The 20,952-nt window shown below is 49.8% G+C and overlaps 1 protein-coding gene across 5 annotated transcripts in view; it reads left to right on the top strand.

Annotated features, from left to right (window-relative positions):
• Positions 1–20,952, top strand: part of KMT2A (lysine methyltransferase 2A) — a 2,049,111-nt gene that overhangs the window by 818,880 nt on the left and 1,209,279 nt on the right. For all 5 annotated transcript variants that reach the window (XM_069614436.1, XM_069614434.1, XM_069614435.1 and 2 more), the window contains exon 11: positions 19,457–19,603. In XM_069614436.1, coding sequence (XP_069470537.1) covers positions 19,457–19,603 — 147 coding nt within the window. The remainder of the gene's footprint in view (positions 1–19,456; positions 19,604–20,952) is intronic.

Here is a 20,952-nt window from a genome sequence, read left to right as displayed (position 1 = left end):
TTAATTTTGATGCTTGATTTGTATTACCCGTTTGTAGATATTACTTGAATGCACCACTTTTACATACAGGATATATATTTTCAATAATGATACTCTGGCAAACCTTTGAGTGCTTGTGTGTATAAGATGTAGATTCTGACAGCCCCTCACCCTTCTTGAGACTAACGCTGGGATGCTCTGCTTCATTTCCAATGTGAGAGTTAGGACTAACTTGTTTCCAACCATGCATATATACCAACAATTGGCGTACCTTATGACCTACAAAAATCTCCTAACACCATATAAAGATCTTTTTGGACATCATAAAACATTTTTGTTGAGATGGATTTCTAGAATCTGTCCTGGGGGACACAATTTAGGAGGCCACCCTAGTTATAGTGAACAGGGAAGTCTGAGGGGTTTGTCAAAATCCAATGAAGGTACGTGGATGAGCTGTCAAGGCTTATTCTCAGGAGAGTGTGAGTGGAGTCAGGGGCACTCAATGAGTACACACAGCATGGCACACAATCATTTAATTTAGACAGTAAATATAAAACCTACACTTATTTATTATGAGCCTTCTGAACACACTGGAAAATGAATTAACGGCTAGTATTATCAAACAATACTCTGATACAATCACCACAGGTTCAAATATACATCAACTGAATTTGGGCCTCATCACGAGTTTGGCGGTAACGCTATTACCGCCGCATTTAAGGGTCTGCCAAATCACAGGCTTGGCAAATTTTCCCCCAGCTCTGAGTTGGGGGCAAATCCGCCACGATTTTGCTGATTTTCGGCGGTAATAGCGCCGAACATTCCCCATTGGGCCCAATGGGGAATGGGAAATTCCCGAATGGGCCCAATGGGGGAATTGGGACTTACTGTTCCACCAAACCCGTGATCCAGACCTAATACCGCCAGGGGATTTGGCGGTAGGGCTAATAGCCCTGGCGATAATACCGCCGGGGTTGGCGCCCAACTCGTGATGAGGCCCTTAGTTAGTAAAATGGGTAAGTAGATTAGAGGCAATGAATGATGGAACCACGTCACAAGCCAATAACCTAACTTTAGCAGTCCAAACCCTAAGAAGAATGCAGGCTTGTACCCAAAGGTCTCAGGAGCCACAATGTTTGTCCCCAGAATGGAGTCTCTGCAGGTAAATTGTAATTTACTTGTGTTGGTTCAAAATGTTCAACAATTTTACTAAAGATAAGTAAATCTTTTCTTATATTTTGGGTTACTCTACCCAGGTTCGACGACCAAAAGATGAGTGGAATGGAATGTAGGAGCCAAAATGACTTATTCCCAATGTTATCCTCTTGAGTGCAGGTGGGGACAGATGCACTGCATTTACTTACTCCGCCCAACTTCGATTGTCCCTGTTTACTTTATGGATCGTCTGGGGTAGCTTGGGCTCCATCTTCAGTCGTTGGTTCCATTGAGTGGGGCTCATGAGTTGCGGGTTTGAGGATTCTCCCAGTCAGGTGCAGCTGCAAGATGCAACTTCTGTTGATTAAGAAATGCAAGAAACACTGATGCATAACTCCTCATGTCATTTCACAGGTTCTGGAAAGGCGAGTTCCAGCGACGTTCTCCACACCTAGGCAATGACAGGCGTCCTTCCAGTTGCAGTCACAGAAGCTGCTATGTGACAGGATCCCTTGATGCTGGGACCCTGAAATTAGGGAGGAGGAGAATTGTGGCACAAGCTTGCGAACAGCACAATTCCATGTGTGAACACGGAACAGCAACACTCTGGTGAGGTAGCCCACAAAAAAACTGTTCAGTCCACCGGACAGTCCAAGGACACTTCTGAAAGCTCAGAATGGCATGGTCCTCAAGAAGGCGTCAAGACTAGTTGGTCCCAATAGTCCAAGGGCTGAAGCATCGCTCAGGGTCTTTGGAGATCAGGTATAGTCAAACAGGGCTCATCAGGCCGGACACAGGAAGGGATTCAGGATTACTTAAGGAGTCTTCTTCGGATCTTCAGCAGGCTGTTCTTCTTCGAGGGATTCTTGGCTCCAACGATGATCTTTAGAAATGGCTGTAGAGGTCCTCTTTCAGTTTGGAAGAAAGTCCAATCCCAACAATGGTAAGGATCTGCACCAGTCAAAAAGTCAGTAGTTGTCCAATCAGGGACAACTACTGGTTACACATTTGCCGCACACCCACCCTTTCTGGCACCACGGATTTGGAGTGGGACTATACAGTTCCACCCCCAAAGGCATCACTAGCCACGAAAGCAGCAGCTTTCCGGGCAAGTGCGTGACCTCATACGGAATTCTGTGATCTGGTGTTTGGAAAGATTTCTCTTTTATGCAACTTTCATGTACCCTCAACGTGTTGCTTTTATTTGACACCTTGTACTGACTTTCTGCTGAAAAGTGAAGCATTCAGCTTCACTTCACTGGCCTTTTTGCTCATTTGTTATGGGGAAACTGATTAGTCCTTGAGACTGTCAGTACTGGGAAACTGTTTCCCTTTTGTCTTTTGACATGTTAACTGTTTGTGTAACTTTTTCATATTGCACAAGGCATCTTCCATTGCTGTGCAATGGGAATACTTGTATATCCCCCTAGACATTTACCAAAGGTATTTTTGGTGGAATGTGTGTTGAGTGTTTGGTTCACGACGAGCTGCTGGAAGTCTGTTTACGCTTTCCTTTGTTCCCCTTGTGTAAGACCCAACACTAAAAAGCACCATTCCATAACGGAGCACATGCTGAGTGTTCGGTTCACGGCGAGCTGCTGGAAGTATGTCTCTCGAGCATGGGGTCTGGCATGGATTCACATGCTCATGAATATTCCCCGTCGTCGGGCAAGGAATCCTCTGTAAAAGAACAAAGTTTCACTTTCACTTACAAACTGTCATTCTTTAAACCAATCATTGAGGTCTGGGTCATACTGGCCACAGCCAATGATTGGCCTCTCCCTAAGCCCCTCCTCTGGCAGCCATCTTCAGATGTTTACCGCACGTTCAAGTGTTGGGAGTCCTCGTGTTTTGCTTCGAGAGCTTTTCTATGTTTTCGTGCTTTTTCGATAAAAAAAGTTTCTATTTTTGTTAAATAGAGCCTGTGTGCTCTTTTGTTCCTTTGACCGGCAAGCAGGGATGTGTTTGTCAGCATTTTTCAATGCCCCGCAAGGTCAAGAATCGTCGAGTGTTCCATTGAAGATTCCAGAAGGCCATCGAGCCTACACTGCACGCTGGACCATGTCGGAGGTGAAGAAGGAGGGAGACTCCCTCTTCAAGCTCTGCTTCAGCTGCAGGTTGAGGAAATTGTTTGTGGAGGACACACACTTCCAGTGCCTCTACTGTCTTAATCCGGACCATAGGGAAGCGGATTGTGAAATCTGCCTTGGGTTCTCCAAGCGCACCATCAAGGATCATCACAATAGGTTTTTGGCATGGCTCAATGCCAAGGCCTCTACCCCGTGCGGCAAGCAGGGGCATGCCTCATCCAGGACTGGTCGGTCTGAAGAGCGGGCTTCTAAGTCCTTCGAGGGCGCTCCATCCGTGGATGCCCAAGACAATGCCAAGCACGGCGTGTCAGTTTCTGTCTGGGTCCCGGCGCAAACGGGTCCCGCCACGGGCAGGACGCGTTCATCTTCGCCATCTCCAGTCATCGCTCCAGCTCCTCCTCGAAGAGGAAATCGGCTAACCCAGGGAAGCTGGCGGAGAAACCGGAGAAGACCAAGTTGCAGGGAAATGTGTCCGACCTGCCCCTGAAGGCCAGGTGGTCCAGACAAAGTCATCCTTGATGATGGAGCTGGTTGCGGCCGCCCTCTCGAAGGCAAAGGGGGCTGACCTGGTCCAGGGGACCCTGGCGGCGCCCAGAGTGGCCCTACCCCCCAGACGAGAGGCCTCGGCTAAGCCAATGGAGAAAACGCCGGAGAAGAGGATGCCATCCCTAAGCCTGAGACCGACACCTCAGAATGCAAAAATAGGGGTGGGGGGAGTACAGGCCTCAACCGTGCTCCAGGGCACGGATATTTCCTCGGATGAGGAGGACCTGGTGTCGTTCACATGGTCCCGGAGGTCGTGGGGAACGACTTTGACGATGGCGGGAATGCTGAGGACGACGGTGGAAACGCTGAGGGAGAAGGCGATGGCGGGAATGCCGACGACGACATGGGCGCTGGGCCCAGCAAGCCTACCCCCCGCCCGACACCTCACAGGGACGTTTCGCTGGACATCCTCTCAACTCTCAAGACCCTAGTGTCGGAGATCCGGAAGAGGATGCAATTGCACCTCCTGCCTCGGTAGCACCGGGCCCACCACTGCTGGCGAAGAGAAAGCGGCACCCTACGCCGCCTCATCAACTGCTGCACATGCTCTCCCCCCCACCCCTCCCGGCTCCCCACCTGAGGATACGGGGACAAACACGGCAACTGCAGACACGGAGGACGACAGAGGCGTTTCTCTGCCGCCGAGGACTTCTACCCCAGACAAAGTGGGGTCATTCAACGCCATGGTCGCCCTAGCGTCAGAGCTCTTCCAGCTGACGCCAGAAGAGACCAAGGAGGAAATGTTCCTTTTCCAACGACTTGAGGCCAAAAGGAAGAACATTCCGGCGGTACCTCTCCTGGACGACACGACATTTGGGATGAGGGCCTGGCGCTGATGAGAAACCCAGCCTCAGCCCCGGCAAAGAGGGATAGGCTAGAGAAGAAATACCGGGTGCCGGAGTCCGCATCCAAGTGCCTACGGTCGCAGCCCTCCCCGGACTCAGTGGTCTTGGCGGCAGCGAGGAAGAAGTCTTCTAACAACTCATCTTCAGCCTCTGTTGCCCCAGACAACGAGGGGAAGAAGTTGGACACCACAGGTAGGAAAGTGATCTACTCGGCAGCGACAACGGTTAAGGCAGCTAACGCACTTGCAATCCTGGCCAGATATGACAGGGAGCTGTGGTATAAGATGGCCCGCTGTTGGAATTTCTACCTGACAAGCAGTCTAGGCGCTTGAGATCCTCCAGGAAGGCGAGGTGGCATCGGATCATGCCATCACTGTGGCCCTGGACATCGCGGACATGGGGTTCTGACAGATGTGGAACGGTGTGTGCCTCCGTCGTCGTGGCTGGTTGAAGGCCACCAACTTCCGTCAAGAGGTCCAGACGAGGGTGCTGGACATGCCCTTCGGGGACAACCTCTTTAGGAAAGCCGTTGCAGGCCAATAAAACAGTCACAGAAATGGCCCGTGCCCTGGGCACTCTTCAGCAGCATCCTCTATCCTTCTGTGCCTCCGGCGGAAAATCAGGCAGATTGTCGAAGTGGTTCGGCGGATGGTGGTCCTCGTAACGTCAACCCTCCCGGACCACGACCCAAGAGGCCTACAAGGGCCGTTCCAAGGCTTTCGGTGGAGGTGGCCGACGGCGTAGTCGCTACCAAGGCGGCACGCAGGCCCCGAAACAAGATTGAACCGGCCAGGACTTCAGGCCCTCACCCATACACCCCGCTGAGAGGCCGGCTGGCGGGCTTCGTCAGCGAGTGGAAAAGATCTCCACCAACCGATGGTTGTTGGACGCTGTCACCCACGGACACACTCTAGAATTCCAGCAGAAGTGTCAGCGGATACCACTGGTGGCCGGGCAAGAGCAGCACATCCCTCTGCTCCTGCAGGAAGTACGGGCCATGCTAAAAAAGGGGGCGATATAGCTGGTTCCAAAGTGACACCAGGGCTCCGGAGTCTACTCCAGATACTTCTTGGTAAAGAAGACGACCAGGGGCTGGAGGCCCATTCTAGACCTGCGGCACCTCAACAAATATCTGAAGTCCCAAAAATTCAGGTTGGTCACATTGCAGCACGTGATCTTCGGTATATCTGGAGGATGTATAGTTCCACGTCCCCATTCACAAGAAGCATCGGAAGTTCCTGCGCTTCGTGGTACAGGGAAGGCACTACCAGTCCAAGGCCCTTCCTTTCGGACTGAAGTCAGTGCCCAGGGTGTTCTGAGAGGGGTTTCCCTGCCTGAACCAAAACTAAGGAGTTATTCAGGATGTCTGTGTAAAGCAGCGAGTCAACTGTTGTGTGCCAAAAACCTATTTTCTGTCCATTCACATGCTCAACTAAACTAGAAAAGGATTTGGGTCTTCTTGATCCAGAACAATGGACTACAGTTCCAATTGTAGGTGTGAATTTTGCCCGAGGGAATGACTCCCTTCTTCCAGGTCTTCAGTTCCTTTTCCAAAACAAAGTTCTAAATTGGGAGGAAAAAAAAAACAATGTTCGAAAGTATAAGAAACACAAAGTTCCAAGGTAGCAAAGTTCTTTTTGCATGTGATAGCTTCGAGAATTAGGGCGTGCTTCAGTTTTCATCAGAAAATGTTTTAGATATGGCCTTGTCTTCGACACCTGTTACTCCGAAGACCAGCTTTAAAAAGTGCCTAAAATGCGACGGCAAAATGTCCTTCACGGACCTGCATAAAATATGCATCTGGTGCCTGAGCGTCGAGCAGGAAACCTCCTACTGTCGGTCTTGTCAGTCGATGATATGTAAGGCCGTAAAAGAGCACAAAGCTAAATTGTCAGCGGGTAGGATTGCCCCAAAATTCCCTTCTACTTTATCGAAAGTTGGGTCGTCCCATGAGTTGAGAGATTCATCTCCTCATAAAAAAGATCAAAAGAATGATCTCATTTCAGTAGCAGACACTGCTCTTCATCTTCAAAAAAATCAGAGACGGCATCATAGATCACCTCTTCTTCTTCTTCTTCCTCAGATACTTCTCAGGAAAGAAGCTTAGTCTGCCCAACTAAATCCTCTGCAAAAGATAAGTGGGAATATTTCAGGAAACAGATGGTTAAAATTCTCGAGAATGAGGCCCGTCCTCCTCGAAACACAAAGAAGGCTATGCTACAGTCGATGACAAGCATAAGGCCAACGCAAAACCCTGCACGCCCTCGAGCCTAGGTCTTAAGCCTAAAACCTCTTGTGATTCTTCAAGTACTCGACGGGATGAGAAAACGTCCAATACTCTGTCCCTCGAAGAGTATGTCGTCGATACCATCAACGCCACGGACGTCGACATCATCGCCGCCAAAATCGTTGATACAGTCTAAGACCAAAAAATTGACGCCGGCGGTGCAGTTATTAACGCCTTTACCGCAAAAACCATAGGAAAAGGAAAAGACTCTTAAACCTTTACCCAAAAAGGACTTTTTCAAGTCTTTAACCTCAATATATGAGGGTTATGAGACGTCAGATGAGACCCCACTTTTTGGCCTTCAATTGGATACTCCTAATATACATAGGATTACTCCTAATGTTCCACAAAGTTTCATCTCAGAGGAAATCCGAGTCAGGCAGCTACATGATACCTTACAAACAGTTAGTGGTGTCGACACTTCTCCAGAATTAGACTTTGGGAAGCCAGACCCGGCTAATCATACAGACGTCTTATGACCAAGGTTATACATTTGTTAGGATGGAGTAGACCTGCTCCACCATTTGAGCAGGAAGATCTCACAAACATATTGGACAAAGGTCCACAAAGTAATCCGATACTACCTTTTCATGTGGCACTCCAAAAAAGAGTTAATAGCAAACTGAGAGGTTCCGGAATCTAGTCCTGCAGTAAATAGAAACCTAACCAGGAAATATAGGCCATCCAGTAGCAACCCAAGCTACCTGCCAAAATATCTGACACCGGAAAGTTTAGTGGTCCAGGCAGCCATGTCCACCACTAAGCAATCTGCGTACCCTACTTGCCCTCCATATAGGGATGATAAACGTATTGATTCCTGGGCGAAAATGTTTTTTTTTCTGCTGGAAGCATGGCATTAAAGTCTGCTAACTCTACATGTGCCCTGTCGTAATTTACATTCACCCTGTGGTACTGTGTAGCCATGGCGGCTGATCACATCCCCAAAGGGGAGGAAAGAGACGGCTTCATGAACCTGATAAGAGATGGCAAAGAGGCTATGTGTGAGTATCTTATAACAGGTCTGGACTCCGCTGACCGCACTGTAATACGCAGATTTACATGGTTGAGGAAGTTCGGATTTGCACCTGACCTACAATCTAGACTCCTCAACATGCCCTTTGACAGCTCTGATTTATTTGGTAATAGAGATGACGAAAGCCTTGAAAAGCTGCAGACCTCAAAGGCGGCAGCCAAGTCCCGATGTCCTGCCATCAGGTAGCCACAGCCATTTCACCCCAGCGGATTATCTTGGAGAGGTAGGTACTTTTGTTTCTATTCCTCAGTTGGAAGAGCAAGAGGACTGGCTGGTCAAAGAGGACAAAGAAGATTCCCTCGTGGTGGACGAGGGAGTGGTGCAAAGCCTGCCCAAGCTGTGGCATCTTTACCATCAGCTGCTGCTTCAGCCACCTCAAAATCTCTGAGGTCTTGACTCGCGACACCCCGCTGGGAGGCAGACTGTCACGGCATCTGAAAGAAAGGCGAGGTATTACTTTGGATGCATGGGCACTGAACTCAGTAGCCCAGGGTTGCTGCCTCCCCTTTATACAGAGACCTCAGGATCATCCACTGGGAAGACATTCGCTAAATGTTCCAGATCCATTCCTGTTACAGGAAGTTTTGAGCCTGCTAGAGAAAGGTGCTATAGAGCCCGTACCTGTAATGGAGAGGAACAAAGGATGGTGCTCTCCCTATTTCCTGATTCCCCCATGAAGGACAGAGGACTGAGACCCATCTTGGACTTGTGATACTTGAACAAGTTCCTCAGGAAGGACAAGTTCTCCAGCATGGGGTCTGGCATAGATTTACATCCTCATGGATATTCCCCATTGTCAGGCCAAGATCAGTAAAAGAAAAAAACTGTAACTTTCACTTACAAACTGGATTTTTCCTTTAAACCAATCACTGTCCTCTGGTTTATACTGCCCCCATCTAATGGCAGTCCTCTCCCTAAGCCCCTCCTCTGGCAGCCATCTTCAGATTTTTCCTGCACATTTCAGTGTTGGGAGTCCTCGAGGTTTGCCCTGTGAGCTACTTCAACGTTTTTTTCTTTTTTTGACAGAAAAAAGTTATATTTTTGTTTTAAAAAGGGCCTCTGTGTTCTTCTCTCCAACTGCCGACAGCAGGGATCTGTTGTCGGTAAATTTCAGCGCCCCTCAAGTGCGAAGATCATCTAAGTTTTCTTCGAAGTTTCCAGAAGGCCATCTGGCCTAACTTGCGACAGAGTAGAAGAAGGAAGTAAGATCCCTCGTCAGTCCCTGCATCAAGTGCGGGCTACGGAACGTGTTTGTGGAGGGCAAACACCTCCAATGCCTCTACTGTCTTTAACCGGACCTCAAGGAAGGAGAGTGTGAGATCTGCCTCGACTTCTCCAAGAATACGACGAAGGATAGGCACAGTAGACTGTCAGCGTGGCTGAATGCCAAGGCTTCTGCGCCGTGCTCTGAGCAGGGTCATTCCTCACCCAGGACTGGCCGGTCCGAGCAGCGGACTTCTAAGTCCTTTGTGGACACCTCATCCTTGGGGACCCAAGACATGACCAAGCACCGCAAGTCCGGTTCCATAGGGTTGCCGCGCAAGGGGGGTCCCGCGATGGACTGGCGCGATCGACATCACCATCCACCACAATTGCCAGCCAGCGTTCAAGCTCCTCCTCGTAAAGGAAATCGTCCAACCCCGCTAAACTGCGGGAGAAGCCAGGGACGGAGGAGAAGATGTCCGAACTGCCCAAGAAGGCTCAAGCAGTTCAGGAGAAGTCTTTGTCGACGATAGAGCTGGTGGCGGCTGCTCTCAATAAGGCAAAAGGGGCTGGCACCTTAAAGGTAACCCCCACAATGCAGAAAGTGTCCCTGCCTCTGAGGCGAGAAACCGCTACAGTGACTTTGGCGAAGTCTGCTGGCATGCCGGAGAAAAGGATGCTGTCTCTGAGCCCGGCTCCGATCCTTCACGGTGGAAAAAACGGAGGGGGCAAGGAGGCCCCAGACCAGCCCTAGGCCGTGTCCCAGGCCATGGAAGTTTCGTGGAGAAGCACGACGGCAACAACGGCGCAGGGCCTAGTGTTGCAATCACACCAGCTCTGCCGAGGGACGTATCTCTGGACATCCTGTCGACCCTCCACACTTTGGTGTCAGAGATCTAGAAGAGGATGCCGCAGGGCCTGGTTCCTATGGCCCCCCTGACTCCAGATCAGCCTCAGGCAAAGAACAGGAAGCGTCATCTGATGCCCCTGTTTCAGTCTCCACATCTGCGCCGGGGTGCCCTCTCACCCGATGGACCAGGACATGGGGACGGATACCCCCAAGGCGACGACTGATGACGATATTGTCCCAGCGGGCGGCGGGTCTCCGCAGCCGAGGGCGTCCCCACCAGATGAGGTGGGATTGTTCCATTCCATGGTTGCCAAAGCCTCTGAGCTTTTCCAGCTTGTACCAGAGGAAATCAAGGAGGGTTTCTTATACCAGTGGCGAGAGGCCAAGAGGAGGACCATCACAGCGGTGCCCCTTCTGGAGGATGTGTGGGAGCAGGGCCCTCTTGAAGAAACTTTGCACGGCTCCGGACAAACGAGATATGCTTGAGAAGTAGTACCGGGTGACAGAATCCGCACCCAAGTGACTCAGGTCTCACCCATCGCAGGATTCAGTGGTTTTGGCAGCCGCGAGGAAACGGTCGGCTACCCCGTCCTCATAGTCTTCAGTACCTCCAGACAGCGACGGGAAGATGATGGACGCCATGGGAAGGAAGGTCATTTACACCAAGGCATCCACCATCAAAGCGGTCAATGCGCTGGCGATCCTAGGCAGGTACCACAGGGAGCTTTGGTACAAGCTGGGCTCGATTCTGGAGTTCCTCCCGGATGACAAGAGGATCGAAACGATCGCCCGCTTCCAGGAGGGAGAGGTAGTGTCGGATCACACCATCACTGTGGCTTTGGACTTTGCCGACACAGGGTCTGGCAGATGGGGCATGGTGTCTGCCTTCGTCCGCAGGGCTGGTCGAAGGCCACAAATGTCCGCCAGGAGGTCCAGGCGAGGGTGCTGGACATGCCTTTCGGCTGAGATGACCTTTTTGCGATAGTCGTCGATGAGTCCCTGCAGGCCATCAAGGTGGATACAGTGACGGCCCGTTCCCTGGGCACACTCCAGCAGCACTGCTCTTGCTTTCGCTCCTCCAGGTGGAAGTCAAGCAGGTTGTCAAAAGGTTTTTCCTCATCGTACCGTCAACTTTCAAGAACCACGACTCAGGAAGCCTGCAGAGGCCGGTCCCAGGCTTATGGTGGAGATGGCCAGTGCCGCCGTCTCCCACAAGGGAGAACACCGGCGCCAAAGCAGGCCTGAACCGGCCAGGATATCGGGCCCCTACCCGTGCACCCTGGTGGGAGGACGGCTGAAGGGATTCATCAGCGAGTGGGAGAAGATCACCACCGACAGATGGGTGCGGGACGCTCTCACCCAAGGGCATACCCTGGAGTTTCAGCACAGGTGTCCGCAGATCCCTCCTGTGGCCCTGCAGGAGCAGCACATCCCTCAGCTCTTGGAAGGAGGCATGGGCCATGCTACGAAAAGGTGCGATAGAGCTGGTTCCCCGACACCTACAGGGCTCCAGAGTCTATTCCAGATACTTTTTCATCAAAAAGAACGCAGGTGCTGGAGGCCCATTCTGGACCTACGGCGTCTGAACAAGTACCTCAAGTCCCAAAAATTCAGGATGGTCACCTTGCAGCATATGCTCGATCAACTGGAAAAAGGAGACTTCTTGGCGTCGCTGAACCTGGAGAACGCCTACTTCCACGTCCCCCTTCACTAGAAGCACCGAATGTTTCTACGCTTCGTAGTGCAGGGACGACACTTCCAGTTCACGGCCCTTCCTTTCGACTTGAAGTCGGCCCCCAGGGTGTTCACGAAGTACCTGACACCGGTGCCGGCCCATCTGCGTCTACAAGGGATACATGTGTACCCGTACCTCGTCGACGGACTCATCCGGGCCAGCTTGTGAGAGTTAGCCGTCAGACACACAAGACGACTGTTCAACTACTGACGGATTTGGGATTCTCCATCAATTATCCGAAGTCCTGCTTGACGCCATTGCAGAACACGCTGTTCCTAGGAGCCAGACTCAACACAGTCTCCTGCCTGGCTTTGCCCTTGGAGGTTAGAGTAGTGTCCATTCAGGGGACAGTGCAACGCCTGTTGTCAATGAAGATCGCCACCGTGCAAACCATCAAGTCGCTGCTCGGCATGATATCGTCGTGCATCTACCATATCCAGCTCTGTAGGTTACGGATGCAACCTCTTCAGGAGATCCTGAACGCTTGCTGGATACAGATGTCTGTAAGCTTTACGGATAAGATCCTGCTCGACGAGGAGTTCCGTCAGGCGATGCAGTGGTGGAGCATTCACTCCAACATCGCTCTGGGCGTGGGGAGCCCACAGCGGATGACTACACTCCATAGGCCTGTGGCTACCGGAGGAGAGAAGAACCTCCATATGAACATCATGGAGCTACGAGCAGTGTTCTGCACCCTCAAGTCGTTCCTTCCATCTCTGAAGGGCAAGGTGGTGAGGATCTTCACGGACAACTCTACCACAATGTTCTGCATCAGGAAAAAGTGGGGCACTCAATCCTCAGCGCTCTCCAAGGAAGCACAGGACTTGTGGTGCTGGGCCGTCGGTCAAGAGATGTTTCTCGTCCCTCTTCACCTAGCGGGAGTCAATATCACCATCGCAGACTCACTCAGCAGAGAGTTGCGCCCCTGCCGTGAGTGGGATTTTCTGCAGGATCAGGTGGACCGCATCTTTGGCAAGTGGGGTAGGCCCCAGATCCACCCGTTTGCGACGATAGCGAACTCCAAATGCCAGATGTTTGCCAGCAGGTTCCACCAACCAAGGAGCCTGTGGGATGCGTTCTCCTTCCCGTGGCGAGGCCTGTTTCTGTATGTGTTTCCCCCGTTGCCTTTACTGCTACAAGTCATCAACACTCTCAAACAGTGCAGATGCAGGATGATACTCATCGCTCCAGCATGGCAGTGGCAGATTTGGTATCCAGGCCTTCTCAGTCCGTCAGCGTCACCCACGGTCAAGCTGCCGGTAGTTTCTGATTTGCTTACTAGAGAAGGAGGCGCTATCCTGCATCATGACCCAGGGTAGCTGAATCTGAAGGCTTGGTTCCTGCAGCCCTAGAGTTTGGTGGATACGCGTTGCCTGCAGACTGCAGACAGATCCTCGCCAATGCCAGGGCGTCGCCGACTTTCAAGTGCAACAATCACAAGGGGAAGCGCTTTGCTACCTGGTGCCGGTCGCAGAAAATTACCCCGTTGAGGGTCACGGCCCTGTAGGTTCTCCCATACCTGCTCTCCTTGCTCAAGGCCGGTCTAGCACACACTTCTATCAAGGTTCATCTGGTGGCTATCTCCTGCTACACCAGGTCTCCAGGAAGATCGTCACTCTGGTCTCATCGACTCGTCAAGGATTTCCTCAAAGGACTTTTTTTGATCTTTCCCGCCGGTGAAGGCGCCAGCCCCGCAGTGGGAACACAACGTGGTGCTGACGAGGATCCTGGGGGCCCCATTCAAGCCTGTGTATTAGGCCCCCCTCAAGTTCCGCTCGTGGAAAACGGCTTTCATTGTGGCCATCACCTCTGCCAGGAGGGTAGGTGAGATCCAGGCACTATCCTGCAAACAGCCATACCTGATTTTCCACAAATCGGGTGTCATACTGTGGATGCACCTCTCTTTTATGCCGAAGGTTCCTTCGGAATTCCATCTCAATGAGCCTTTGTAACTGTTTTTTTCCCTGAATCCTTTGTCACCGGCTGAAGGGCCATACACTTGCTGGACGTTGCTCGTGCCCTGAAGTTCTACGTGACATGCATGAAGGGCTTTCGGAAGACTTTGCAGCTGTTCGTGAACTTGCGTCCGGTGAACCATGGGAAGGCCTTGTCTGTTCCTGATTGGTGTGCCCCTGCTGGACATCTCAGGGCAGCTACGTGGAGATCCAGGTACACCTTAACGAGGTTCTACTGCGTCGGCAGGGATTCCAGGGAAGAATCCAGTGTCGGCCAAGCAGTGCTACGTAACTGAGGTGAATCTGTTCCAGAGGTAAGAGTTGATTGCTTCTATGGAGCTTTGCCACCTCCCGTTTTTGTGCAATGTTGTACTGCTATGTATTTGTTATTCATGAGCATGTGAATCCATGCCAGACCCCATGCTGGAGAAGGAACAAGTTACTTACCTGTAACTATTGTTCTCCAGCATAGGTCTCGCATGTATTTACATGTGAACCCTCCCTACCCGTCCCCTCTGCTGTTCTTCTTGGTCTTACTGCCACTTTACGTGCTTACCAAATCTGACGATGGCTGCCAGGGAAGGGGCTTAGTGAGAGGACTGTCATTGGCTGGGGGCAGTCTGACTCCGAGGACAGTGATTGGTTTAAAGGAGAAATACAGTTTGTGATTGACAGTGATCTGTTTTTTTCTTTTACCTAGGATTCCCAGCCTAACGACAGGGTATAGTCATGAGCATGTGAATCCATGCCAGACCCATTCCGGAGAACAATAGTTACAGGTAAGTAGCTTGTTCCTTCAGGATGGTCACACTTTCTCAAATCCTTCAGGCCCTCCAACTCCAGGATTGGATGGTGTCACTGGACCTTCAGGATGCTTACTTTCATGTGCCAATCCATCACAAGCACCGAAAGTACCTGAGGTTCGCTGTTGGCGGTTCTCAATATCAGTTTAGAGTTGTGCCATTCGGCTGATCTCCGTCCCAAGGGTTTTCACCAAGCTAATGGCGGTGGTGGCAGCGAGTCTCAGGAGAGGGGGGGATTAATGTATACCCCTACCTAGACGATTGGTTGATCAGGGCACGTTCACCGGAACAAGCCCTGAAACATCTCAGCGTAACCTGCCACTCTCTCCACAAACTGGACTCCTCCCTCAATTACAAGAAGTCCCACATGATATCATCTCAAAAGCTCCAATTCATCGGAGCGGACCTGGATGCATCCTTGGCAAAAGCCTTGTCATGCGAGGTGAGGGCTCAACACATTCTGCAGATAGTCACCAAATTCCAGAGTGCCCAGCATCTTCCGGCCTTCGACTTTCTGAGGTTGCTCGGCCTCATGGCATCCTGCATTTTCCTGGTGTGAGAGGCTCTGCTGAGAATGAGATCCCTTCAATGGCTCTCAGGACACAATAGTCTCAATTTTCAGATAGCATATCAGACCTACTTCAGGTTCCGAGCTAGGTCGCACAAGATCTCCTGTGGGGGGCCTGCGAGGACAACATTTTGAAGGGGGAACCTTTTTGACTACCATGGCCATAGATAACAGTAGTTACGGACGCCTCACTCATGGGGTGGGGAGCCCACGCTAACAATCTGACTGTCAGCAGTCGTCCAAACTACTTATCAACCTTTTGGAGCTGAGGGCAATCAGACTAGCACTAAAGACCTTTCTGCCCTCTGTACAGGGAAAGCATGTCCTGATAATGACTGTCAACACAGTGGCCATGTACTACCTCAACAAGATAGGTGGTGTAGGGTCACTGCTATTGTGCAGAGAGACAATGCAGCTCTGGCTCTGGACAATTCAAGAAGGATTATCCATGTCAGCAGTTCACCTAGCTGGCAAGGATAACACGGTGGCGGACGCTCTGAGCAGGCAGAGCAGTCTCCCACAAGTGGGAACTAGCTCAGGAAGTCCTTCAAGAGAACTTCATCGTTTGGGGAATCCCTCAAGTGGATCTGTTTGTGACCAGTGTCAACCGGAAGTGCAAACTGTTTTGCTCCAGTGAATATGCCCCAAGAGGAGCTTTAGGAGACGTGTTCGTGGTGGACTGGGAGTTTCCACTTTTTTACTCGTTTTCTCCAGTCCCCATCATTCCTCAAGTGATCAGGAGGTAGAGAACATTCGGGAAATCCATGATCCTAATTGCCGCGGATTGGGCCAGGGGGACATAGTACGATCTGTCCATCTGCCTTCCAGTGCGTCTTTCACAAAGAGAGGATATTCTCTTGCGTGAGGCGGGTCAGGTGCACTCAGCTTTCATGCATGGTTTCTGGGAGGTTGATATATAAGGATTGGGACTTGGAGGACATAATGGAGATTTTGCTTACGGCCAGAAGGCCAGCAACAAAATCCTTATGCCGCTGCCGTTGGAACAAGTTTTGCAGCTGGTGTAGGGAAAAGGATGTGGATCCTTTTCAATGCGACACACCTAGGGTGTTATCTTTTTTGTTACAATTAGCAAATCTGGGGCTCCAGATTGGAACAATTAAGGGTTATCTGACAGCGCATTCCATATTTAAGTGCACCTCGGAAGAGGCATCATACTTCAAAATACTGTTAATAACTCACTTTCTTAAGGTGACTCGCACATGTGTTTCCTCCTACACCTTTTCAAGTCCCAACTTGGGACCTTAATTTGATTTTAAAGTTTTTGATGTGTACTCCTTTTGAGCCACTCTATTCCTGTCCATTAAGTTTGCAAACTTTCATAACTATTTTGTCGGTTGTGATAAAATCAGGGCGTGTGAGTTGCAGGCCTTATCCTGTAAGCCTCTGTTTACCACCTTTTACAAGGTTGTCCTTAAGTCAAACCCTCATTCCTACCCAAAATTGTATCGGATTACCATTTTGCACAGGAATTGTTTTTTCAACCTTCTATCCACCACCTCATCCTGGCAAGGAAGAGGAAAGATTTCATAGACTCGACACAAGGCGAGCTCTAAGCTTTTATATTTCAAGAATGCCAGAATTACGCCAGCATGATCAACTCTTCATTGGGTATACAGGTCATAAACTAGGTCTTTCAATTACCAAACAAACCTAATCCAGAACAATAATACTGGCTATTTCAAAGTGTTACAGGCCAGCTGGAAAAGATCCCCCAGTAGGCTTAAGGGCTCATTCTACTAGGGGCATGGCAAATTCCTCTGCCCTTCAGAGGGGAGTTCTGATAAAGGATATCTGCAAGGCAGCTACATAGTCTACTATACACACTTTTACAAGACATTATTGTGTAGATACTTCTAAATTTGAGGGAAGATTTGGGAAGGCAGTTCTATGCTCCAATCTTGAAAAGTAATAACATTCAAAATTCATACTCCCGCCTCCAAAAATGTAATACTGCTTTGGATGTCTTTCATAAGATGAGGAATACGTGGGAGGAACATCCAATCGAAAGTACGTTACCACAAGTAAGTACCTTGTTCTTCTCTTCTTGTCACTCAGCCTTCTTACCCTGATCACAAAATACCAGTGGGAATGACTCTCTTCCCCTGGCCTTTGTTTGATTCTCAGCAAGATGTCTCAGGTTCTCACAAAGTTCATAAGACTACAAAGACATCTTCCTCCTCTGGCCTCTCCACACTTCCCTGCAACACTAGGGGGGGGGGGACTCCCTTACCCTGATTCAAGTGTCCACAAAGCCAAGAGGTGTAGTCTCTCGTCTCTTGGCTTTGCAATTACCTCTCAAAACAGTATCATGGGGAATGAATACCTTCCCCTGGTTTACAATATTCACACTGCCAAGAGGTAGTCAGTCTTCTCTTGGCTTCCCAGGCGCATTTAACAACAATATCAGGGGGAATACTTCACATGTGTACAATGTTCACATTGCCAAATGGTAGTCGCTCTTCTCTTGTTGTCTGTCAAACTCATACAATATTAATTTTTTAGTCTCTTTGTTTAATTTTCTGTCCCAGTTTGCTAAATACTGGGGCTATTAGGATTCTCATGGATTCAGTACTCAAACAAAGATGGCAACTTTCTAACTCCTCCTTATCCGTATGGAGTATGCCTTGTTCACTAACCTGCCAGGCCTCTCAACGTTCCTTTTTCTCCAGCCCCAGACCCTTATATCATATTGGCTTTCTCTTCCATTCATGCACTGCAGGCCCTGCTTACACTCGTGACAGGGCCCGCCTGTTGTGAAATGTTCACTCTTCTCTTCGTCTGGGTGGCAGAGCCATCTTCCACTATTTGGCAGCTTCTAAGCGTCCCCCGACTGTGCCTCGGTGTCCCAACCCTTTCCCGTGGGCTCACTGGCTCTTGACTTTGGCTCCCCCGACTGCATTTGGGCTGTTTCCTGGCTTCTCGAAGCTCTGCATCGGCTGGCCAGACCTTCCCTTCAGGCGTAGGGTATTCCCTTGGCGTCCCAGCTCCGTGGACTGTCAAGAAGCCACTGCTTCTCCCCATTTCGGCACAGCCTCTCCAGAGCTCGCCTTTTGTCGGGATCCCGCTGCCTTCTCTCCTGCTCTTCTCTTATCGGTCTGCACGCCAGCTACTGCACTACCAGTCAGCACCGAGAGAAAGTCTCCCCTTCTGTTTTCCTGTGTTCCTTTTGAACGCTGTCTGACCATTAATTTGGGAAAAAAGACTTGACCAAGCCCTTTGATTCTTACCGTGCTCTTCATTACTGATGTCCTCTCCCTCGTCACAGTACCAGTATTCACCTAGGATGGAACAGGACTCTTCCTCACCTCAGTAGTTAGAAGAAGGTTGTATCTCTCTTTTATAACAGAACAGAGGATTGGGTATTAGTAGTGTTGAGGTTTGAGTTATAAGGGTAGGGAATATAGCACATTCCCTCTTGACAGTTGTCTCTAATTTCATAGGGAGGATCACTCCCCATGTGATACTCTCCCATTTCACCGCCCCCAGCAGAACTCTTGGACTGTGGCCGTACCACCCTTACCACATGAGAAGGGGCTCCCCCTATGGGAACAAGGACGACATTAGCATATTTGTCACATATCCTTATTGGAACAGAATCTGCTCCACAATGAGATAATGGGTCTAGAAAAGTATGTGTTGGTTTGGTTGAAAGTGGATAACAAGATCCCATGATTTGTTTGGAGTTGAGAGCATGTAATTTAAACAATGTTGAATGGCTTACATAAAATTAATGGCCTAGAATGACACATTTATTTAATGAAGTTTCGAAGACAGGATTACAGCCGAGAAGGGTAGGTTGACACTAGAATACAACTCCTCCCTCATAGCATGGGACTCTAGATTGCTAGCTCACTGCGAATACCTATTCTTACAGGTAAGTAACCAATCTTCATTCATTTGATTATTGATTACTTTCTAATACTTTGAGTATTAACTCCTCAGCCAGCTCTACCCAGACTGAGCCATAGCCACTTCAATTTATCAAACTGTGTTGTTGACCTCGAGCTGCACAAGGTGCACCGGGATGTAAAGCGGAGCGGGGGTTCAAAACCGATAGAGACTCCAAATCCTGTACTTGCTCATTTATTCGGCTAGGTATGCTGTTTATTGCCCTGCCACTGAATGGCTGAGTTATGCAAGATAGTTGTCAAAAGAGGCCCTAATCAGCTTTCAGGCTTGGAAAAAAATGTTGCAGGCGAATCATTTTCCTTGAGCTGCTTGGCTAGTAGGGGAATAGTAAATTATTATTGAACTGTTGTCTGATGATCTCTGATATTATTTGGTGATAGCCGTGTGGAGTGAAGCCTGCTTGTACCAACATTGTACGTGTATATTTATATCACTGACACTTCAGTCAGAATAAATATTCCTTCACCTTTCCTATAGTTCGTCTATTGCCAAGTTTGTTGTGAGCCGTTCCACAAGTTCTGCCTGGAAGAGAGTGAGCAACCTCTTGATGACCAGCTGGAGAATTGGTGCTGCCGTCGTTGCAAGTTTTGCCACGTGTGTGGGAGACAACACCAGGCTACCAAGGTATTCAGGCAATCGCTTGCCTCCCCTTATGATTCTTGCCTCTTAAATCAATCCACAATCTTCATATTATGGTTTATTCCCATTTGCCATGCCTTATATATTGTATGGATGCTTCTTTTTACACTTACGCCACATCAATTGCGCATCCTTTCATTGCTTAGCCTGTGGTCACCTCATGTATTTTCTGCATTCTACTGGTCGCCTGCTTGTTTCCGTTCTTATTGTTTCCTGCCTACACACTTGGGAGCTCATCATCAGGGGCGTCCCATGAATTGAAAGTGTGAAAGTCCTGCAGAGAGGGATGGAGGGATGGAGGGGAACACAACTTAGTTTCCGCCACCTTTCTTCCTTTCCGCCATGCTGGTGCAAACCCCAGTATTAGGTCAAGAGACCTTTTATTTTAAAAAGAGCGGTCTTTCTAAATCGAACAGTCAGCCCCTGTGAAACAGGGGCTGACTGGCATGCCAGGACCCGGAAGCGGCCTCGACGGAAAACGGGTTCATTGATATGTGGGTCTATGTGTGTTCGTGTTTGTGTGCATTTTTGGTGAGGGGATACTTGGGAGGGGGGAGGCAGCTTGTGGGGCTAAGGGAGGAAGGTTCGGGAGGTGAGACACCCGATTTGGAGTAAATCTGGGAAAAGAAGGTGGGGGGGCGAAGAATTGTAATTATTTACTTTTTGTAGGCTGCCTAAAATCGGCCCAAAGAATCAGTCTTTTGGTTAGACGACCTACAAAAATCGAAATAATGACATAGAACTGCAAATCCTGGAGATCCATAGTGGTCTGTCTGCTTTATGCATGAGCATACAGCAGGCGGACCCCATAGGGATCTATTGTGCATGCTGCCAGCCATGCTCTCATGACAGGCGGCGTGTCAGACAGGGTTTCATTGTAATTGGGAACCTGCTTACAATGCGCGCTGTCCTGGTGAATCCTGCTCCTCTGTCCTGATCTCAAAAAGGCCTTTGTTTGTGCTTTGACCCCTGGACCGATGGGAACAACCAGTCTCAACCCCTGCTCGAGGATCCTTGCCTTCTGACCCTTTTGGAAGTGTCACTGGTCCAACCGGTGTACTGACCAGCTCTCTTTCTGGGCTACCTCGACGTAGCCATATCAGTTCCGTGTTCCGAGTGCTTCCTTGGAACTTGGAGGATCTGCAGCTTATACTACAAAACGCCTGCTCCTGCATGTTCAGCATTCTTGCATCAACTGAAGCTGTGCTTGGCCTCCTCCTTGGTACGTCCTTTGAAGATCACCTGCCGCCGCCTAATCCTGGTGTCTTCCGTTGCAATTGTCTTTCTCTCACTGTGGAGGTGTCCTGAGGTGGCCTACTCCACAGAAGTCTTAG

The sequence above is a fragment of the Ambystoma mexicanum genome, chromosome 9, assembly GCF_040938575.1.
Source record: "Ambystoma mexicanum isolate Mex_15411 chromosome 9, UKY_AmexF1_1, whole genome shotgun sequence".
Classification (NCBI taxonomy): domain Eukaryota; kingdom Metazoa; phylum Chordata; class Amphibia; order Caudata; family Ambystomatidae; genus Ambystoma; species Ambystoma mexicanum.
This window is presented reverse-complemented; position numbering and strand designations above follow the sequence as displayed.